Genomic DNA, 24,486 nt, shown 5'->3' with positions numbered 1-24,486 from the left:
GGTTGTGTCTTATGCTTGTTTGTGATATTGTCATGTCGAACCACAGCATCTACTGATTCTACAAGGAAGTGGAAGTTCCATGTTGAACTTTCAAGCGTATTGGAAGCCACTTGCAGGCTTTGTGCATTGTGATGTTTGAATATGTAATCTATAATTTAGACTATCAGAATATTCTAATGGCATGTTACCGAGGTAATATGGATGATGCAAAATCCACACAGTCACATGGAGGTGGTTTGCATGCAAAAAGCATCACAGTCTTATCATTCATCCCTCCCTCTGACACTTGTGTCAGTCCTTCCATACTTCCCTCTGTCCCTCCCTCACTCCATTCATCCATCATTCCCTCCATTAATCTGTCAACCTCTCCTTCCATCCCCCCTCCATTCATCCAGTGATTCATCCATTAATCCATATACCCCCCCCTCCCACCTCCTTTCCATCCTCACCTCCCATAGAGCAGCGGCTGGCGATCTCCCAGAAGACGAGGCCCATGGCGTAGATGTCGGCTCTCTTGAAAGACTCAAAGTGTTTCATGTTGATGGAGTCATCCAGGACCTCCGGAGCCATGTACCTGAACAGAGAGACAATACAGCTGACGGCTTGGAGAAAGACTTCTAATCCCATGCGCACAGGCTGACAGACATCTGACTCTAACTGGCCTTTAATAAAAACATGCCAGTCAGAGGACAGCGGTGTCCCATGTGGCCAGCAGCACCTTGGACCTTCCAGGTTTAAGGTCTCAGTCATTTTTGTCCCACAGTCCCTCTGGTTTCATAAATGCTGTCTTGGTACAAGCGCCTTACATAAAAACACACACGCTGCTATATTAGGATGTGGAAGTCCTCTAAGCACTGTTGACATTTTTGAAAGGATCAGCTGACAAGATGGAGAGGAGGGAGCAATATCGCAATACAAAAATGTGACAATATGTATCGTGGGGCAGAAAAATGAATCGCGATTTTAGCTCCATTCTATTCTGCTATAGTAATCACAAATGAGACGGCTTGACCATCACAATTTCACAAGCTCTCCATCCAAATTATATTATTTGCACTTTGTAAAGACATTTTTAAATTGTTGTTTACATTCTAGCAAGCCAATGCCATAGCTAGAATTTGTTGATTTGTGGCTCAGAAATGAACAAAATTCTGCACGGTCAAACTTTGTTGTCATTGAACTTTTATTTATATCGTATCGAATCGTGAAACCCATATCGCATATCGAATCGTATCGTGTGATAAGCACATCGTCCCATTCGTACTTGATACCATTTGGCAGTTATTACCATTAGAATCACGTTGTTGGGGAGGTGCTGTTAAATTCTGCGGAGGATCCAGAGAGCTATTAGCATCAGGCATCGCACAAGTTGAGAAGCTTCAAACCACACACCTCATATTGCGATATCTGCTCATACAGCAATCAGAGCGAAATAAATGTCTTCATGCAACCGAGACCTGTGGTTACTGGTGCATGCGGACACACACACCATCGCTGATGATCTCTAATGAGATGGATTCGACAGTGCAATCAAATAACTCCCACACTAGGCATAAGAGAGAAAGTCTTAATTTATTATTTTTTTAACTGAGTGATGTACAGATAATGAATGGCTGGCCTTCGTCTCCAGCATTTCTAATATGCCTACCAGCTCTGCTGCCGCTTCAGATAAATTAGAGGGAAAAGCCTAATTGGAATCAAAAAACCTTGGATCAATATTTGCAAAACACACTCAGTGGCATTTAGGTAGAGTGTAATTATTTGCCTATAGCAGCGAGGGAGCAAGTGAATCAAATATAAAAAGAATGCGGTTTTTGTCAAACACCTAGGATATTTAAAAAAAAACACAAATACACGCAATTCACACACACACGTAATTCATGACTATGTTTCAGAGAAAGAACTCTGGAACACATAAAAGGATCTGTAGCAGCATTTTTTTTTTTTTTAACAAGTTCCTGTTTTACTAAAAGCCAGAGGTAGGCTTTGTCTGTAGTGAATAAAGTTAATTAATCACAGCTTTAGTCAACTGGAGCGCATCCTTGGAAGAAAGCTTGAAATGGAGTGTCTCTCTGGTTGTCAGGATTATGAAGGAGATGGCTCTTCTTCCCTGGTGCCCCTCAAATATCAAGCAGTTTCAGTCTTACAGCTTTGTCTCCCTCTCTGGTGGCGAAAAGCGCTTGAAATGATGTTCGGTAGGGCTGGGACGATATGCTTATCTCCCGATTCGATACTATCACGATACTTGGGTGCCGATTCGATATGTATTGCGATTCTTAAGTATTGCGATTCTACAAGTATTGCGATTCGATATTACAATTTATTGCGATTCTTTAGTATTGCAATTCTACAAGTATTGCGATTCGATATTACAATTTATTGCGATTTTCGTTTGCTTTTTTAACACTAGACCATGGGAAAAAGTTGAATCACACACTTCTAGAGACTGTATATCATGAGTCATATTTCCAAAAGCAATGCACATCACGTCAGTCAGTCTTTCTGAGATTTATTTCAGCAGCATCATTGCTATACCGCATATAAAAGTGGTACATAAAACGTACAATAGAATGAATAAAAAATATATATACTTTTTGAAGTAAACTGCTACATTTAGCTGTTCCTGCTCATCAAGCTAGTGCTCAAAAGACTTCCGGTGCGCCGTGCGATAGCCGCACTGACGAGGAGACATGAAGGATCCTTCATGCGTTTTTTTAAACATTTGATTTGGAGCAAAAAAAATTGGAAAACAGAAAAAAAGGCAAAGTTTTTTTTTTTTTTTTTTTCCGTTTTCCAATTTATTTATTTTTTGCTCCGAATCAAATGTTTTACGGTCACGATTCATCTCGTAGTTGGTTGGCTTGGTTACAGGCTTAAAACTCTTTATAAAAGGATTTTCTGAAACGTCAATGGAGGAATGAATGGGAAATTCACTTCCTGGAACCGGAGCCGTTCAAAAGTGGTCGGTCACTGTTGAGCTCTATTGGAACGTCCTTCATGATGGCGGCTCATTTTTGGATGCTGAGTCAGCGAGGAGACGAGGCCGCGAGGATGGAGGAGAGGATGCATTTTGGCCAAATGGAATGCACCTGAGAGCTCCGTGTCAACTCAGCAAACTTGTGTGTATTTACTTTGCATTACTGGTTCTTTTTGCACATACGGTACTTTCACTCATTCAGTATGATCGGCAAACACTTTTGGAGTTACAATTGTCAGCCAGTTCGGACTTAAAGCCGACTTTTGACATCGCGGCCCACGTACTCCCCTGGGTCTTTTGTTTACCTGTGTCCGACGGAGGAAAACAAAGAGAGGGAAGCGCGCCGGGGCTCTGTGCAGAACCCGACAGAGAAACAACAAACCCCCTCTGCCCAGCATTCTGCTAGCTAACGTTCAGTCCTTGGACAACAAACTCGACGAGCTGCACGCACGGATTAAACACCAACGGGACATTAGGAGCTGCTGCGTTCTGGCGTTCACCGAGACGTGGCTGGAGCCCAGCCTGTCCGACTGTGCCGTCACGCCGGAGGGTTTCTCCGTCTATCGGCAAGACAGAACGAAGGACTCGGGCAAGTCGAGGGGAGGGTGTGTGTGTGTGCTTTATGGTTAACTCTTCGTGGGCCACGGATGTCTGTGTCTTAAATACGCACTGCTCCCCGGTTCTGGAGCTGCTGACCATCAAAGTCTAGACCCTTCTACCTCAACACAAATAGGCTACATTTCGCCATCTGCTGGATAAAAGCGGTAACTTCTTTCCACCTCGTCTAATAAGCATAGACTAAAACGAAGTAATTGAATTTGAATTATATCGATTCAGGAATAAAAAAATCGATTTAAAAATCGTAATAAAAAAAATCGCGATACTTAAGTGAATCGATTTTTTTTCCCACCCCTAATGTTCGGACTACAACCAAACAACCATGGAAGTATTGTATTATCAAAGGAGGTGTAGCAGCCAGTGTGGCTCACCAGTAAATAGTTCCCACCCTAGTAAAAATGGCATCCCCAGACCAGGTAATTTGACTTTCAATGGCTGTCACTATGTAATGAAATTAGGCGATATCATTGTTTATGATGGTGTAAATATTGCAACTTGACTGTAACAGCTGCCTACAGTGTGTGCTGCTAGCATATCAGTCAGGTTGACCAAAAACTATTTTCAATGTAAGCTCTTTGGGTCGGCTAGTATGCTAACTAGCTAGCAGATGATGAATTTTCATTGTAGGATAACCATCTTACTCAGTACAAGTTGTACCATTAAGTGCTGAAGTGATATTTGATACTGATACAGGATTGATTGGCACTTTGAGCAACAAACTCCATGTCTGCAGAGCAAAAGTGTCAACTCGACTTTTCTGATCATATCTGGCCTTGTTCAACTGTTCACCTTAGCTTTCACATGGTAAATACTACTAGAAAATAGTTTGGTTTGGACTGATACTTTGGTGGATGTTGAGCATTAGGGTAGCAGGTGAAAAAAAAAACTGGTTGGATCAGATCATCAATATTTAACATGGATTTCTGCCAAGGCCAGAGCTTCTGTCTCCATAGACCCAAGGCTTACTGAATGATTCAGTGGCGCTATACTATGCCTGAAGCATCAAACCACTATACAGAGAGGGAGGGAAAAAGGGAAGGGGAGGGAGAGACGAGGCATACAAGGAGACATGTCGACAGTGAAAGAGAGGAGGGAGGGAGGGAGGGAGAGGGAGAGAGAGAGAGAGAGAGAGAGCATTTTGTTTGTTGTAAGAGAGCTTAATCCTTTGATGAGGATGTAACGTTAACATGGCAGGCCTTGCTAGGTGTATGTCAGCAGTAACGTTATTAAGTTGTAGTCGTGAACTATGATTGGTGATTTGTTACATTATTATTATTACATTATTTGTCAAAATGCTCACAGGTGACAAGCATCACAACTAGCAATAAACTAGTTTTCTCCTGTTTTAAGTAACCCCGAGTACATTTTCAATGAGCTACTTTTACCTAAGCAAGTTTTTACACCAGTCATATTTTCAGCCAAGTAACAGAACTTCTACTTGAGTAGGATATTTTCATACTCTTTCCTCCCCTGCTAATTAGCTAGCTTGGCATAGCTTAGCAGGACGCTCCTCATCAAAAAGGTTGATTTTAAAGAGAAGCCATTCTCTGTTTTTAAATGTGTCTTCAACTAAAAGCAACATCCTGATAAGTGGCTACGAAGTGAGTGAATGGGAAGCATAGCCCAGCAGAGTGCCCCTACTCAAAACCAAACAAGTGGTTCATTTGTTCAGTGTGAATTGTGTTCATCCAGCCACAGTCTGGCAGTAGAAGGGCACAGACACCTCATTATAGTTCAAATGTACCGACAGCACCCAAAGGAGTCTGTTGAGATAGCTTAGGATTCCAGTGTCAGTCACACTAGCCAGGCTAACAGAGCAAGCACTCCAACAGATGGGAATACACGTACAAATGCGCGCGCGCACACACACACACACACACACACACACACACCTCCACAGGAGGTATTATGAAAACGCTCATATCAGCCAGGTGTGTTCATACACCAAATATCTGGGGAATGGAGTTGGAACATGAATTATGGAAAGTGAATGGCTAAACAGCAACTACTCCCGTGCTGTGTGTGTGTGTTTTTTTTTTAAAAAGCTTTGCTGGATGATGCTGCTGTTAGAGACAGAGTACTTCCACACAATGAATCACACTCCTATACGGACTTATGATGCTCTCCCCCCTCTCTCTCTCTCTCTCACCACCTGGTGTCTAACCCATAGAGTGCTTTCAAGTGAAGCATTATCCTCTGGCAGCCATATTGGAGGTCCCGAGTTCTTGGGCAACAACGGATTAGAACAGCTGATTGCGTTTCTATGACTTGGCCATCTCAACAGTATGGAATAGACATGGTTAAGTTTACGGTATAATTGTTTACCGATACAATTCAGTTTCTGATGTGTTGAGCGGGCTATCTCAAGGCAGCAAAATCAGCAGTCACTTTAGCCTTTAATTCTTGATACCATTTGGTTTCTGAATGGGTGAGTGGTCCGTTCCAAGCCAGCAGCGTCAGCCGTCCCATTACCTTATTGTTGTTAAAATCAATAGCTAGTTTAGAAATTATTGAGTACTGTTGGGAACTAGGGAGAAGTCGAACTGTAGGTACAGGGAAGTGGAGGCGACTTAAGCTGTATTTGGTGTAGCAGAGTTTCACCTTCCATGGATTTGTCCCAAAACCAAAATGCTCTTTGAAATGCATTCAAACCCTTTCAGATTCTTACCCTGCTAAGAATGATATTCTGGAGGAAACACTGAATCCTTGTATTTTTGGGGAATTTTTCAAATTTTAAGATATGTAATATCAGCACAAAACATTGGCTATCAGCAACTTCACTCGGTCATCTGTCATCTAAAACTCATATTGGTCAAACCCTAGTTAACACATCTGAACAAGAGCTACGGTTAGGTAGTTGCAGGTTAACATTAACATTAGTTCCTTTGCTAAATTAGTTGGCTGGCTGAGTGTTCAGGTTAACTGAGCTGACTCTTCTCAAGCTACAACTCAGTGTTTTGGAGTAGAGACTGGGGCTAAAGTGGCCAGGTGTGCCTGGGCTGTCAGTATAAATGCAATGCTATCTCTTGTAGTTTGAAACCCAGTTTCACAACCAACTGACCCTTTGGAATGTTAGGCCAGCCAAAAGTGCCAAGATGATTGTTTTGAACCAGAGGTGACATCCAGATAAACCTGAGAGCTGAAATGGAGTCTCCTCTTAAAGTCTTAATAGTCAATGCACCTGTAGAGAGAGAATGGCTGACATCCTAAAGGCTCGACCTCTTTTATTTATGTCCCTAATTCAGTGTGGGAGGTCGTTTTGAAGCCCGGAGGCATGCTGTGCAGAGCACTCACTCACAGTGGCACCCTTACATCTAGCCTACACAGCAGAACAGCAGTGATTAGAGCCCAAATGCCTGCCCCGTGTCAGGGCGAAAGATAGCTAATGGAGCCAAAATGGCCACCCTAGGGGATTACAGTTATCTTCTGTGAAAGTCCATACCTCCTGACAGAACCAAAGTAGATAGTAAGATGGAGAAAGAGCAGGTCTGATACTTAATTTAGTCCTTATGTTGCACTGGAGTGACAACCTGTCCGCCTTCTACAGAAGTGGGAGGTGAATTGAGCCGAAATGGCAAGTAGTTCAATCATAAATTAACTTATGTGATGAGAATTGTTCATTTGTAGTTCCCAAGTTGCATTTGCTACCTGAAAGCTGAGATGAACAGTATTTCCTATTGAGATGTATGCATCTACTGTGTTTCCCTGATGACGCAAATGCAACACAATGTGGATTATACCCAAGATGGCGTCCCGAGGGGGCAGGCGGTTACCTTTTGGTTCCCACTCTGTGGTTGGGGGCGATGTCGATGGTGTCGGTAGCCGAGTCGTGGCGGACGGCCAGGCCCAGGTCGGCGATGCAGCAGGTCCCGTTCTTCTTCACCAGAATGTTCTTAGACTTCAGGTCTCTGTGGGCAATGGCTGGCTTACCTGGAGAGATACACAGTAGGCATATCAGAATTAGAATATATTCTAGGAGAAAAAAAAAAAAAAAAGAGTACATGGTGCCAAACATGTATTAACCTCACCATTTCACAAAGGACTAATATTAACAATGAAAAAACAAAACAACAAAAAAACACGTATCAGATTGTATGTCCTTCAATAAAACCGTCAATAGCATAATTCAGTGGTTCTCAACGTGGGGTCCGGGGACCACCAGGGGTCCTTGCGGGGTTCCAGGGGGTCCCCAGCAAACTGATGAATTGTTAAACTTCAGCATTATTTCACTTACAAGAAGTTAACACAATTAGAGAATGTAGAAGAATGACCATTTTGGTCATAGCTTCACTCTTATCTCGCTACCTACAATACAGATAGTCATGGAATTCTGAACAAAATCATATCTAACAATAAAAATATTCTCAGATTTGCGTGCGAGAGACAAAATCTCATCAAATGGGGGTCCGTGGCCTTAATGTGTACTAAATTAGGGGTCCTTGATATGAAAAAGGTTGAGAATCACTGGCATAATTGACCGATATATTATCAAACCACTTGTCACATTGTCTTGGTTGCTAACTAAATTTGGCCATTGTTGTTTATGTTTTTTACTACTTCATTCTAATAAAGTACCTTTGAATTGGAAAAACTTAAAAATTGACAGAGACAAAAATTGAGGGTTTTGTGGTTTCTCATTCCTTTCCTCCAGCAACTCAGATGTGGATAAACTGAACTTACTGTGAACCACAAGCACACACAAACACACACACACACACACACACACACACACTCCCGTGGGAACTCTTTGCAGCGCAACCTCTCTGAGTATCTGCTGACTAAATAAAGCGTTTCAGTTAAACACTCTTTACTGCACAGCCCGGCACATGCACACACTCTTCTTCTTGATAACAATGTGTGTGAGAGAGTGTGTGTGCATCTATTGTGTCCAGATTATTCACATGTGGACGTTTTCACTTAACTATATGGCAGCTGTGAGATTGTGCAACCATTGGGTGAGGTGGTATGTGTGTTTGTGAATGGAGGCTGACTGTCATTAATACTGGGGACACAATCTTGTAGTGTGTGGTGTGAGTAAGTGAGTGCGTCTCACCTTGCGTGCCCACTATCTCCATGTGGAGGTGGGCAAGGCCGCTGGCGGTGGACAGGGACAGTTTGATCATGCCCTCCACAGTGACGGTGTAGCGGTTCAGGTAGTCAAACAGAGAGCCGTGCTCATGGTAATCCGACACCAACCACAGCTGAGTCCATGTCCCATTATCTAGACAAAGAGAGAGAGAGGAGAAAGGAGGTACAGGTTTAGGACAATGCTGGTACTGTACTAACTCTAACCCTGCCTTAAGGAGCTGCTAACCCACCTAAAAGAATTTCATTAGTATGGCTTTCAATGCAGAGTTTTAGTGTCCCATGATGGTCTAAATATTGTTTCAGAGGCTTTTCCACCCTGACAGGAATACGATCTCATCTTCACCAGGTATTAAAATGTGATGTGCATCTGAATATGCTAGAGGTGATAACAACATGACTAATAATAGATCACCACCTTGCATTTACACCTGGTATTTATATGTGTCCTTGTTGTTTTCTTTTGCCACAGAAGGGTACATCTTACATTTTATACTGTTTTCTATCGGGCTAGGCCCCCCAGTGATGACGTTTCTACCTCCAATGATGATGTTTGTTTCTACCCCTAGTGATGACGTTTCTACCCCCAGTGATAACGTTTCTACCTCCAATGATGACGTTTCTACCCACAATGACGTTTCTACCCCCAGTGATGACGTTTCTACCCCCAGTGATGACGTTTCTACTCACAGTGATAACGTTTCTACCCCCAGTGATAACGTTTCTACCTCCAATGATGACGTTTCTACCTACAGTGATGACGTTTCTACCCCCAGTGGTGACGTTTCTACCCCCAGTGATGACGTTTCTACCCCCAGTGATGACGTTTCTACCTACAGTGATGACGTTTCTACCCCCAGTGATGACGTTTCTACCCCCAGTGATGACGTTTCTACCTACAGTGATGACGTTTCTACCCACAGTGATGACGTTTCTACCCACAGTGATGACGTTTCTACCCCCAGTGATGACGTTTCTCCCCCCAGTGATGACGTTTCTACCCCCAGTGATGACGTTTCTACCCCCAGTGATGACGTTTCTACTCACAGTGATAACGTTTCTACCCCCAGTGATAACGTTTCTACCTCCAATGATGACGTTTCTACCCACAGTGATGACGTTTCTACCCCCAGTGGTGACGTTTCTACCCCCAGTGATGACGTTTCTACCTACAGTGATGACGTTTCTACCTACAGTGATGACGTTTCTACCCACAGTGATGACGTTTCTACCCCCAGTGATGACGTTTCTACCCCCAGTGATGACGTTTCTCCCCCCAGTGATGACGTTTCTACCTACAGTGATGACGTTTCTCCCCCCATTGATGACGTTTCTACCCCCAGTGATAACGTTTCTACCCCCAGTGATGACGTTTCTACCCCCAGTGATAACGTTTCTACCCCCAGTGATGACGTTTCTACCCCCAGTGATAACGTTTCTACCCCCAGTGATAACGTTTCTACCCCCAGGGATGACATTTCTACCCACAGTGATGACGTTTCTACCCACAGTGATGACGTTTCTCCCCCCATTGATGACGTTTCTACCTCCAGTGATGACGCTTCTACATGACGTGTGTGCAGATACTTACACCTTGCATTGATGTGTGTGCTCTCTTATTTGAATAATACATATTGAATCTTAACACTGGGTGTAAATTGGGTCTAAAATTCTGGGGTACATGTTTGAGAATCTTTTGGCATTAAAATTGTCAGTTTTAAAAGGTAATGAATATCGGCACAAAATATGCAGATATATTGGCAGCTTCAGTCCAACAAGAGGCACTTGAGCTGCCTAATGCCCCGCCATATGGAATATTAAACATAACCAGTTACACTAATGAGGTCATTAATTACAATAATTAATGCAGTAATTAGCAAACATTTCTATGTCGACATACTTGTCTTCACATAACACATGGGCAGTACTAATATGAGCTCCGTATCTTAAATGTATGCAGCAAAGTCCAAACTCCAAAATCCAAAATCAAACTGTTAAATCCCCCACACTGTCTACCAGCCTGTCTATTCACACAGTAACACTCACCTACAGTAACTCCACTTTCAATAGTGCTGCTTTCCCACTCTACAACATCTGAAGATTCAGTTCTATTTATAACAACCTACACTGTCATCTGTAGACGATAAGCTGATGAGGGTTCAACCAAAGGATTTTGAAGGCCAATACCAATTCTGATATTCTTGGTTTAAAAATTATTATTGTTGTGTTATGTTTAATACCCTCCGTTTGCTCTATTCTTATTTCTATTCCGTTTTTCGTTCCGCATGCATTTATTATTTTTTAACGACCCATTTCCCCCACATGGATCGTCAAAGTTTCATCTCATCTTAATCTCTCGAAGCTCTTCTGGAGGTTTCTAACCTTTGTTGTCGGCGGCGATGAAGCCCAGGATGTTCTCGTGTCGCAACATGACGGTCTGGTAGATCTCGGCCTCGCGGAACCAGGAGCGCTCCTCGCGGGAAGAGAAGATCTTCACCGCCACCTCCTCGCCGCGCCATTTGCCCCGCCACACCTCCCCGAAACGCCCCTTCCCGATGCTCTCCTGCAGGATGATGGTCCTGGCGATGGTCCTCTGGACCAGCAGGGGCAGGCCTGGGAACAAAGACAAAAAAGGTTCACAAAAAGACAACAGTATGAGAGAGCAGATACACATGTGGACACTAGGGTTAGATGCATTGGATGCTGAATTTTGATGTGTGTACATTAGGGTTAGACCAATATATAGGGCCGATAAAAAAAATCTGATCTGGTCCACCTCTAATATGAAGGATATGATGTAATTTGACTGCATATTTATAGTAGAATTGAAGAATACTACACTGGTTGTCTATGGGAAGCCCTTAACCTGAACTGATTCTAATGAGACATTTTGATCAGATTCCACACAAGTATGCATGAATATGTTTTATTATTATGTTGCGTTTCAATGGTTTTGATGTGCCATAGTCTATACCAGTGGTTTCTAACCATGTGCCATTGTGACCTAGCATGTCTGCAGGTCTGCATGTTTTCATTACAGCCAAACGCTACAGCAGATGATTTCGCTGATGAGTTCCTCCTCCCTGGTTGAAGATGTGTCAATCAGTGAAATCAGCTGCTGCAGCGTTTGGTTGGAATAAAAAACGGCAGAATCTTGGCCGCTCCATGGACCATGATTGAGAACCACTGGTCTACACAGAATACTTGACCGATGACTTGTATCAAAATGGTAAAATTTGAAAAGATTGAATGTCAGCACAAAATATCGGCTGTCAGCAGCTTCCATAAAAGAATATTGGTATGTCCTTCAAAAACCCATATTGGTTAAACCCTAGTGGACACACTCAGACACACATATACACTCAACCAAACGTACACACACACACATACACACACACACACACACACACACACACACACACACACACACACACACAAACACAAACACACACACACAGGCAAGTCAGAATTAAAACAGAAGGTTGATGATAGTTTGTCTGGTGCATGGTGGGGCTCCCCGAGCCCGTTTAACTATAATTCAGCCTGAAGTCAACCTAACTGCCATTCTGTTTCTCTTCCAATTTCATTTGGCTGGATGCAATTCCAACAGGCCAACGACTTGAAATTCTGTACCAGCTGTACAAATATGATATATGGAAAATCATTTTCACTTGTGTCGCCTTCTACCTCAGCTGGCCTGGCACAGCGGGGAGTTGTTGAAGAGGAAATAGAAAGATGGAAGTGAAATGCAAATCTGTCTCCTGTTTCCACACACATTCTTGTTCAGCACGGTAATTAAAACAGCCTACACAATATAACACACACACACACACACACAGAGTGACACACATATATTCTACCACACACACACACACACACACACACATAGAGTGACACACATATATTCTACCAGTCACACACACATACTCATGCAATATGGCATAAAAAGCTAGAAAGACTAAGTCCAAGTCCTTCCTTGGCAGCCTGCTGGAGGTGTAAGTCTCCACAGAGAGGTGCTAATTTATGGCTAGCGTCAAGTACAGCTTTTGCCAGTAGTGTGTGTGTGTGTGTGTGTGTGTGTAGGCTGCTAGAATCAGAGCCAGCCAGTCATAATATGCTGCTCCAACAAGAGGTCTACTGCTGCTGATAGCAGAAGCACACACACACACACACACAGAGGCAGAGAGTAGTGTGTGCAGTGTGTATCCTCTCATGACTTAGCATTTACCAATTTGTTCAGACCTTTACACTTTAAAACACACACACACACCCATCATATCCCACCACACTAATGCTGCTACAATTAATCAACTGTTACTGTATTAAGATTGACTACTACCAAAATTTATGATTTGTTCACCCATGCCAAAATTAGGAATAACGGGAAAATAAAGTGGCGCTTTTACAAGGTGAGCTACATTAGTTGGGTAGGTCTATACACTGAAATGCAATGTAAATGCAGCAGTGATTGCTGTAAAGCAGTATCCTATGAGTCTGGAAACAGGCAATGATCTACTTAAATGTAGTTGGATTATGCTGATTCCACATGAAAATGCATATTAATACACTTTTTGTCTCATTTGTGATTACTACAGCAGAATAAAATGGAGCTAATATCGCGATTCATTTTTCTGCTCCACGATACATTTTTGTATTGCGATATATTGAATATAGATATATCGTCCCATCCCTAACAAATACAGTATGTCATCTTATTTTGACCTGGAATTGTAGCGCCCCCCGCCCCCGACACCAAACACACCCTCCCCCCATGCCTGCCGGGACCCCGGGGTGCAGCGTCCTACCTGATCCAGAGCCGGAGGTGGTCATGTCGTAGATGAGGTCCTTGAGCGTGGTGCCTACGGTGATGAAGGGGTGGTCCATGGAGGGGTCCTCTTCGTTGGGCACCCGGTGGTGGTGGTGGTGGTGGGCCCCGGCGCCCCCGGCCCCGAGACCCAGGCCCCGGTGGCTGTGGCAGACATAGAACGCCAAGACCAGCAGCAAGCACAGCACGCACACCGGGCCGGCGATCACCGCTGCGAGGGCCACCGGGCCCAGCGGGGGGGACTTCACTGTGGGGACTGGAGGGAGAGAAGGGAGAGAAAGAGATACATGGATGATGACAAAATGATTCACATAAAAGAAGAAATAGCTCAACATATTGAATAAAAATAAAGGAAAAGGACAAAAACAAATAAAAGGAACAGGAACAAATAAAAAGAGAAAAAAGACAAATTAAGACAAACATTTTCATTTATTTTTACTTTATTGTAATATTTGTTTGTAATATTATTTCAGTTGTATTGCTTTGGTTATAGATCCTACTTAAGTCAAATCACTTCTATAGGAATGACAGCTAGACATACTGTATGTTGTTATTAATGGTTTGGTTCAATTTATATTGGCTGTAACTAGTGTTTGACCGATATGGGTTTTGGAAGGCCAACACTGACATTGTTATACTGACAATATCAGTTAAATATCTGCAACAACAAAAAAAGAAATCTTTAAATGTTTCCCCCCAAAATTGTATTCTTGTCAGACCAATAATCATGTCACTAATAATAATAATAATAATAATAATAATAATAATAATGATAATAAACATTGATTCATAAACATCCTTAGATTAAATTCAGGTTGCACACTTCCCATAGACAACCAGTTGCATTTATTCATACCATTCTTATCAGGGGAACGGATGAGTGGAGATGGATGCAACGAGGAACTAGCATCCAAGATATTTAAATGAAAACACTGTCAAACATCAGAACTGCCCTGAGCTTCCCTCCAGGGTGAGTTTGAGGATCAAACCAAACTGACTTATCACCACTCCCCCCCACACACACACCACCACCACCCCTCCAGATAAAGGAAGGCAAAGGATGGATGGAAGGATGGAGAGATCAAAACTAAATCCAACAGCATCAAAACAAGTGAAGCCTTGCCAGCTGCCGGCTTTGCGTCAGAGACAGAGATGTGCCGCCCAACCTGTCTGTCTTAATGCCTGTAAGTATTACAAAGTTATCAACGCCATTTCACATTTGGCAGACAGTGGTAAGGCACATATTTTAGATTTAGAGCTGGCTAACATCATGACAGCTGCATTGAAATAAAGAAAATGGCTCATAAACTTATATGGTGGGGTCTGTGCTGCTAAGTGGATAGATTTTCTACCAAAGTGAGTGTCGTCCCGCACGAACAATGCAGGCACATTTGAGGCCAATCAGTAACAAGTTCTACAAATGTGAGGAAGGTCAAACTCTTATGTATCAGTGCAAATACATTTTGTAGGTCCATGTGTGCTAGTCTTTTCTTTTAGGCATATTGGTGAATCTACAAATGATGCAGTCACCCCCATCAGTAAACAAATGATAAAGGTTTAGGGAGGAAAACTCGCTTTTAAAAAAGTAAAAATGGTGGAAAATCCAATGTTGTGTCCATCGATGGTCCAGAAGTCCAAATTTATAGAGCAAGGAAAGCCTGATATGTGCACCAGATTTCATTTAATTCCAACTCATGGCATGGGAGATATGACTGGTTGTTAAAATGTTTAATGAAGACCTGTAAATTCTAGCGCCCCCCTTGGGAAAATCAGTTTAATTTTGAAAGCGCCATAACGCGGGAGCGAGATGTATCATTCATCGCGGTGGACGAATATTACTTTAGTAGGAGAAAAATCCAGACAGTAGGATCAACATGTGAGCAGAAGTGCAATCCACATAAAGAGCAAGTGAGAGATCAAGTGAGGGAGACTGGAGGCTGTTGGAGGGTCAACCGTCCATATTGAGCATACTGATGCCTGGCCAGTACGAGGCCTAAAGTGCTAGCCACAAGCCAGGAAGGCAACAGGCTGAGTGGAGCTGGGGCACATGCCATCTGCTAGCCTGATGGGATATTTGGCCTATAGTTAACACACACACTCTCACTTAGGACTACAAGGCAAGAGGCTACTACAATGTCTTCATTCTATCTATAATATACACATTTTTTAAATCATTTGCACCAAATCCAATATGGCAGACTTTCTTCTTTCTTCTTTTCTAGTAAAGCAAGTATAGCTGGATGTGTGTACCAAGTTTTGTGTTGATGGGACTTGCAGCGTAGGAGTTGTGACCTTTCGGATTTTTAAAATTTGGCCTGTAATTATAGCACCCCCAGCAGGCTCAAGGGTCAGATTTAGTGGGAAGCATTTGCAAACCATTATCTCACATTCTGCCAAATTCCATGTCTTTAAAATGTACATTCTCAGTAATTTGAGAGGAAGCAGAAGTAGCAGAAGCAGCAGAAGAAGAAACCATTACAAAAACATAAGGGTTTCATCCCTATGGACTTGAATCTAGTACTTGAACTAAAGAAAAATCTTACTTTGTACACCTTCAAAATATTTGTCCATTAACATGAGATGGCCACAATATCTGTAAAGGGATGATAGTCAATACCAATGACTGCGATTTCTGGCTTTTGAACCTCACATTCCAGCCCCTACTCTGTTTTGGCGTATTATATTGGTGGTGTGATCTAAAACCAGTATTAAATCCCAAATGTTTTCCATAATTATGGTGCTCTGTATGAAAGTACTTTATATTCTCTATTAAGTAGTAGAAATTCATAAAAAGTAAGTGCCATATTGTACAAATATCAATCAGTAATTCCCATTGTTCTCAGATTATTGAATAATGCCTTGTGTTTACATTGCTATTTTCTCTCTCTTTCAAAATAAAGTCAAACAACAGAACAGAAAATTAAGACTGAAATTTTTGCCGTCTATCTTGGCTTCTCTCGCCCTCAAGATCCATGAAGAAGGGTTCTTTTCAGAACCATTTGTCATACAAGAAACCTTCGAGGAACCTCTTCAACAAAAAGTACAAGTGTTCAAGTAAACGTGTTCTTCAGAGGCAAAAAGGATCTACCTAAAACCTTGTGGAACCCTGATTTCTAAGAATGCAGGCTTTCCAACTAGGAGTAACTGCTGGCTATATGGAGTCAACATCGATCTCCATATACCCATAAAGCCTTACAGTTTGGGGTCATTTCTTGTAGGTGGTTCGGGTTAGGAACCACCTACCAACCGCACCGTAGTTCTCTTGGTAGAGGACCAAGACCCACATTTGCTGGTGTCTTGGTGCGGTTATTTGGTGCCACCTGAGTTCAAATGGCATTGCTCTCACCTGGCCAAATGAACGAAAGGAGTAAACACTCCAGAATTCTAGTAAACCTCTCCAAAGAATTCTTGGTGTCAAACTTAGTGTCCGATTATCTGAAAGCTGCTTCAGAGGCTTTTTCATCCCGCTAAGAATCTAATTCTGAGGGAAACAAAATACTGGTAATTTTTCGGGCATGAAAATGGTCACGCAAAATATTGGCTATCGGCAGCTTCAATCCAAAAATATCGGTACTGGCCTTAAAAACCCATAATCGGTCAAACCCTGATGTGAAGTCAATCCTGCTCTTGGCTTCTGGGTCTAATGTGGTGATGCTAGAAGCTTCCAATACAAGCAGGCTTTCTGATGCTTCCATCCTGCCGGCGCAGACAGCTACTAGCAGCCTCTTCACAGCCTCTTGTTGACTTGTTTGGCTGCTTCAATTTTCTAACGCTTAAGTGCTGAAGAGCAGGGGAATCGCAGGACAGATGCTTTTAAGGCTTTTACCACGGAACCGCCGCTGGCAGAGCCTTTCTGACAGACCGCTCGCATGATAATAGAGTGAAAAGTACAAGGGGAGAAGACGCGGAAGATGAGGCAAAGAGTGGAGAGCGGTGAGAGTCGGCCGTAATAGAAGTGAGAGACAGGATAGATGGACAGAAGACAGCATACCTTACTTTCTATGGGATGTAAGAGAGAGACAGATACAGGAATATAGATAAAGGGCAGTGAGCTGTTTGGGTGTACTGTGACTAAGCAGTACAGGAGCAAAAGAGTTTGATTGATAAGGGTTTTGCAGATTCAGATAACGATATATTTGAACTGAATCTGCCAATAGCGGATTTTTATTGCTGATATTCAATATCTTTAAATTTGACTGCTTTTATGGCTGAAAAGTATTAAGTGTAAGAAATGTAATTCCTGTCAGAGTGGAAAAGCCTCGAAGACCATCATGGGACACAAAAACTGTCCATTGAAATTGGTACAAATGCATTTATTTTAAGGTTAAGGCAATTTGAAGGCAATGGCCTTCAATTTAAGAATTACTTCACAAAAAATTTTTTTTGAACAATTAAATGAATAAATAAAATGTGCAAAAATGTTATTGCTGGTTTTACAGACTGTTTTTGTACCTCCATCATGTAGATTTTTAATATAAGCCCAATTATCAGGCCCACATATTGGTCTAGGGGAAGGGGAAACAGTTTATTTATAGGGGAAGGAAAACGTCATATATATACACATGAGGATGGGAAGGAGGGATGAGTGTTTTGGTCTGATAGGACTGAGAGGAAGGGAAGGCAGGGGATGGAGGGAGGTATTACTGTGATCCATGTTACTGCGGTGGAGTTCTGCTGGGAGATTGATGGTAGCATCTGTATCACACCGAGTAAAATAAGCCTGTACTTTGAGTGCCATCTCGACGTTTCACACAGGGAAAAGATCTTGCCATTTTAAAAGCAGTTGTACTTGTTTTATGTGTCTGCTCTCAATATTGAGCAAATAGCAAGTGTCGCAACACAGTTTAATTGCCACCGTTGTCAATATTCCTGCGTGTTAAATTACCTGTCTGTTAAAATGAGATTGAGTCTACAATTGCTGTTACTGCCTGTAAGATGTTGAGTCTAATTTTAGGTAAGTATCGAGGCAAATCCCCGGTGAATATAAGTGATCAGAGGCTCGGGGAAGCAGGTTACATTGCCACTATTTTCTGAACACCATTGTGTGCATGTTGAATAATAGATAATCCTATCAAGTTATGCTGAAAACAGGTTCTGTCTGTGATTGTGTGCATGCAGTTTAAATTAAAAAGAGATTAGTCAAAACTAGCATTTGCATGTTTGGAGTAGAGGTTTTTTAGACAGACACAGCATTGAGAGAAAGAGAGAGACAGAGTGGACAGACACACATCCACATCGCAGAGTCAAAATGAAAAGGTTGTCTTTCTCCCTGGCTAGCCTCTCCTGTAAGCCAGAGGAGTTTTTAAAAGAGGCACAATGACAATGAAAGAGCCGAGAGACTAACAAAGTGAATGTTGTGAACTAAAGACTGAATCAATCAGCACTGAACGGCTGCCACTCTTTGTCCAAACAAATTCTTGGCTTCCAATATCCCCCCACTGCCTGAGATAAACAGCACTCATCTGTGCTCTTTGTTCTTGTCATTTACTTTCATACTTTATTCCTTTTCAGTTCATTTTGGTGTCATGACATATCTGAAGAATTCGCACAAAGCACCAGTTTTGTAAAGAGTTTTGTAAAGAGTTGCAATAGTATAAGCCAAGTAATAATAATAAGTTTGTCTTCCATATTTTGAAGACATCACTCAGATTCATATTAATAAAACTGAAACTCCATGACTTAAGAGAATTTGGAAAACCCGAACTTTCCCCAGTAGTTCAATGACCTGAGGAATCCTGGTACTTTGGTCTGGAACAGATTTGCTGATACTAAGCCCTTACCAATGATGGGCCATTTTCTATGAACCTTACTTGCCCTGAAAGCAAGCAGGCTTAAAGCAATATTCCACTCAGTTTTAACATGGGGGTTATTCGGCACTTGACCACCATGAAAACCAGAATATAAACTAATCATCAAGATCGGATGCAGCTGGACGAGTTTGTAGCATTCAGATTTTTACTTCCCATTCATTTGAATGAGGCCATGAAAATAGCCTGAAAACTGACATTTAACATGTTGGTGAACAGATTACAACTTAGTAGATCAACAGGCAAACAAAGGAGTGTCAGTGTTTCTGACTGGAAATACCAACTCTGCTCAGATATTTTAGTTTTCCTAAGCCTGCGTTTCGGTATTCGCTACATCAAAATTGCATTCTGAATCCTACTGCGATGATTTTGAAAACTACAACTTGTAGGAGATGGCTCTCTGTTGGCTCCACGCTTCCCCTCCTATCAAAGGCAAGGGCTGGTTTGTTATGGGACTGCAGCAAATTGCTCGCAAATTATAAAAAAAATATATATATATTTCCACAAACTGGTAACTATGGCTACAGAGAGGAATACCACCGTCAAAAACATAATGGACAGCAACATGACCACATTTTATCAGAGTTCACACTTTAGCCATTCTGGTATGAACCACACTACATTGCTGAGGAGACTGTGCAAAGGAGACAAGAACGAGTTGCCACCACGAGTCAAGCAGCCTATGGTTTTGTCTTTTTATTTACCATTTCTAGGAGTCCTGGCCAACTATTGCTAGGCTACTCCAGCTAGGCTAGGTAGCTTACTGTGGTAGCCGCAGAACTTGAATGGATAGAATGGTCATTCCCATTCAAATCAACGTTCCTGGACGGTCGCAGCGGCGGCCATTTTTATGTGTCCTGTTGGGCTAGCTTCTGTATGAACCGACTTACGGCAAGTCGCCGAGGTGAGAGGTTTTGAAGCAAGAACCAAAGCAGCTTCTCTGTCTCCTTGCTGCCATGGATTGCTAACGAGCGAGAGCAGTACAGTCTTTGATAAAGCTACGTTAGCCTCATCGCTAACGTTAGCTTTCAGTTGCGTTTTGACAGTTTGACAGTTCTCAAGCAAGTGTGACACACTTTATCGCCTTAATGCCCAGACTTGCGTCACCATAGCAATTAACCAGTAAAATTCCATAGTCGCCATTTTACGCTGTACTAGCCAAATTACCATGGCAAATGGTGGAAGAACCATTCTATCCATTCAAGATCTGTGGTGGTAGCAAACAGTGTTTTTCTTTCCTCACCTGCCTCTGTTGGCCACATCCTTTTTTAAAATTAGCCGCACCCTGACGTAATGTCATTGGTCTAGTGCTCAGTGTACTGTAAGGCATGCTGGGAAACTGAGTATATAAACAATTTCATTAAAGTTGGGCACTTTGTTTCTCTGCATGCCGATTATAACAAAGTTGGTGCACAATCCAGGCTATTATGCAGGCATAGGTAAGTGTGTTTATACCCGTTAACCCTCCTGATGTCACTTTCTTTAAAAAGGTATAAATGCAGTCAATGTTAGGCCTTCACAAATGTAGTTACACAAACGTGTGTGTATTCTTACCAGGGAAAACACTGGGGTCGGGGTTTCTGTTGCAGTAGTCGGTGTTGCAGCACATGGGGAAAATGCCGGTCTCCTGTTTGACGGACGGGGCGCAGATGAAGGGCCGGTCTCGCGGGATCAGCTCGTTTTCGTGTACACACATGCTGCGCTCGGGGGTCAGCCGGCTGCCCGACTTCCGGATGGCCACGAAACACACGCCGTCTGTCGTGCAGCTGGAGTTGGCACTGCAGCGCTCACAGTAGCACTGGAGGGCTGGAGGAAGAAGGGATGAAGAGAGAGAGGGGGATAAAGAGTTTAGACTGACTGATTTTATTTAAGATTGGTAATAACAAAAACATACAGACACCAGACATACAAACATTCCTAGGTTTCTGAAGGCTGGGAGGAATGAGAGGGGAGGAAGAAGAAGAAGAGGACGCAGAGGAAGAACAAGAAGAAGATGGAGATTGAGATGGAGAAGGAGAAGAAGAACCCTATTCACACTCAGAGTGTAGTCCCCAATTTCAAAATCATGTATCCCCCGTTAACTTTTGTCCCATTTAGAGACAAAAACATTCTATATTTTGTTCTCCCTCAGGTGGATCAGGAATTATTATCATCCGGCTGGAACACAAACCTTCATAGTTGAGGCCTATAATTAGCCTAGCCCAAAGCGACATCCACTGATCTGTCAACAAAGCAGCTCTTTCATAGGACTCTGAATGGTGGAGCACTGGAATTATCCAACCCAGATACCTGCTGTTCTCAATGTATTGTGTCAATGTCAGACATGACTACAAAATCTGCCAGTGTATCACTGCCTTGCATATCAGGATAAATCAGAGGTGGGGGACTCGAGTCACATGACTTGGACTTGAGACTCAAGTCACAATTTTAATTGCTTAAGACTTGACTTGATGCATGAAGAGAAGACTTGAGACTTGACTTGGGTTCTGGTGACTTGGGACTTGACTTTGACTTGAAAAGGTTTCTAAAGTCTTGACTTGAGATCTTGTGTTTGTGTAAATGACTTAGATTGAAAGTGATGAGATCTGTTCCAGCAGACGACTGAAATTAAATTCTGTTTTCTGAATTTGTATGGAATGATTGAATTTATTGAAGTTGAAACTGATTATAGAAATCAAACTCAAGATGCTCTTACCAAGTTTTTATCCTATTAAAACCATATTGCATTGAAAAGTCCTAGATATTTAGTTTTCTTTAACATATTAAATTGATACTGGACTCTTGATTTGTTCTGACTTGACTAATCTACATTTAGACTTGGGACTTGAGACTTGTGCCTCAAGACTTGAGACTTACTTGGGACTCGAGTAAAGTTGACTTGGCCACACCTCTGGCATACATACAGTACATCAGAGTAGGCTTCAACCAATAGGCTATATGGGACCGATATTGGCATTTCATTAAATATCAGATCTGGTCCAGTCAGTGTGGTCTACCTCTGATATGATGATGCAGTTTGATTGCATATTTATCGTAGAATTGATCAGTACTACAATCAATACTAATACTAAATACTAGTTACTAAAACTACTACAGTAAGAATTTAAGTTGCTATTTTGCTTTTAATTAATCGAATTGCAGTTGTGATTAAAATTGGGGGAAAATATACAAAAAAGTATAGTGGCATTGAGCCTGCTGTTAACATCAGAATAACAAGACCAACATACACAAGAGCAGTGAAATGTAGTGCAGTGACAAAAAATAAATGACTCAACACTGAAACTGAAGCTACGGCTACAGAGATTTCCTAACCCTGTTTGTTTGTGTGTGTGTGTGTGAATAGCTGGGAAGGATCTTTCGCTGAATAGCTGGGAAGGATCTTTCGCTGAGGGAATGTGAGACGTTACATCACTGTTGCCACACTTTTTCTCTCTCTCTCTCACTCTCTCATTTTCCTCCAAAATTCTCTCTCTCACACGCAGTCACACACACACACTTGTGGTACAGCTGGAGAGCATATGGCTGACTGCAGAAAAAGGCCAACAGTCTATAAAGTGTGGTTACGGTTAATAGTTGTGCAACCTCCGTCTTCAGCTGTAAATACGCAACAGCCGCTTTTTTCGTCGATTCCCTGAAATGCTCTGGTCACTAAAAACACTAGTATTTATTTTTTACCCACTAGTCACTATTCTGCCAGTTACTAGTCGCTGTTGCAAATTTGCTAGTTGCTGTATAATAGATAATACTTCTAATTTCCTAGTCAGTTTTCTGTTTTTACTAGACTCAATATAGGAATAAATACTAGCACTTATTTTATAATTTCACTCATTTCATTTTTAGTAGTCGCTTTTCTGATTTTATGAGTAATAATTTAATGAAAACCAGCACTTATTTTATTAGTTACTAGCAACCAATTTCATTTTTATTAGTCACAAATACAACTCTACTAGTTATTATGCATTAGTTACCATTTGGTAATTACTAGTTGGTGCTAGTACTAGTACAATAGTACAATTACATTATTTACTAGTAACTTTAAAGTAGTAAACTAAGGCTAGTAAAAGCAGAAACGTGACTAGTTAAAACCAAATTGGTCACTAGTACCTAAAATAAAATTGAAATAAAATTAAATTAAATTAGAACTATTATCTATAATACATAAACTAGTGGATTTATAAAAGTGACTAGTAACTGGCAGAATAGTGACTAGTAGTGAGAAAAAATGTACTACTAGTCATGAAATTTTAGTTTAAAATGTGTACTTATGTAATGGCAAAGGGATCCAGAGAATGTTGTAGTGTGCATCAGCCATCAGGCTAGCTGAGTGGAATGCTACTTCAATAGTGCCCTTCTCTGCATGTTTAATTAAAGCTAACCACTAATTGGAGCATCCCAGAAACCAAGGGGCGCCGCTAACAGTCAGTTAGCTTGTTAGTGTGTGGTGACGAAGAATGAAAAAAACTCAATCCTAATGCCTTGGTGTGCCTTAAGGGGATTTCAGCCTGGAATAACCCTTGTGTCAGTGTTGGCTGGCGATATATCTGCTGTTGTATTCCCACATCCGAATAAACCCACAGACAGGGGTTCTGTTAAAGGTGCTGGCCAGTAAACATGATTAAGGGATCAAGTTGGTGTCTTATTTTTTTCCCCACTGCCATCATCTTCAGTAAAGCCAAAAAAAGGGAGGGGGACAGGAGGCAACAGGGTTTATAGATAGTGTGGTCTTCATTTTGAGGAACATTAGCTCTAATAATACCACTGGTGTGAGATAGAGGTTTCATTTGTTTACTGTAATTATACCAAGGTATCGCAATTAACGTGACAATGATATATTGATGTTTACAAACGCTGCACCTTTAAATACTCGCAATTTGTAGGTCAAGCATTGGCCGAGTCAGAAGTGTGCTAGATGTAAGGAAGTCTGCGTAGCAATCTCAAGGGCTTCAAACCATTAGCAGCTTCATAGAGGAGTACGAACAAACCAGGTCACACACACACACACACACACACACACACACACACACACACACAGAGACACACCCTCCACAGTGTCCTTGCCCTCAGCACAGGGGCAGACAGATAGCTGGTGGGCCTGGTATCTTTATGCAGCTCAGACACACATTATGCATGGCTGGCCGGGCTAAAGCAACACAGCATCACACCTTGTGACGCCA

The 24,486-nt window shown here is 42.0% G+C and overlaps 1 protein-coding gene across 1 annotated transcript in view; it reads right to left on the bottom strand.

Annotated features, from left to right (window-relative positions):
* Nucleotides 1-24,486, bottom strand: part of tgfbr1b (transforming growth factor, beta receptor 1 b) — a 66,933-nt gene that overhangs the window by 9,435 nt on the left and 33,012 nt on the right. The window contains exons 2-7 of the mRNA XM_071900600.1: nucleotides 20,867-21,118; nucleotides 13,486-13,761; nucleotides 11,063-11,293; nucleotides 8,649-8,816; nucleotides 7,369-7,525; nucleotides 450-574 (exon numbers count right to left, since the gene is read on the bottom strand). Of these exons, the coding sequence (XP_071756701.1) occupies nucleotides 450-574; nucleotides 7,369-7,525; nucleotides 8,649-8,816; nucleotides 11,063-11,293; nucleotides 13,486-13,761; nucleotides 20,867-21,008 (1,099 nt within the window). The 5' untranslated portion in view covers nucleotides 21,009-21,118. The remainder of the gene's footprint in view (nucleotides 1-449; nucleotides 575-7,368; nucleotides 7,526-8,648; nucleotides 8,817-11,062; nucleotides 11,294-13,485; nucleotides 13,762-20,866; nucleotides 21,119-24,486) is intronic.

This window comes from Centroberyx gerrardi, chromosome 22, assembly GCF_048128805.1.
Source record: "Centroberyx gerrardi isolate f3 chromosome 22, fCenGer3.hap1.cur.20231027, whole genome shotgun sequence".
In the NCBI taxonomy this organism is placed as follows: Eukaryota; Metazoa; Chordata; class Actinopteri; order Beryciformes; family Berycidae; genus Centroberyx; species Centroberyx gerrardi.
The sequence above is the reverse complement of the archived record's forward strand: the minus strand, read 5'-3'. Positions and strand labels throughout refer to the sequence as shown.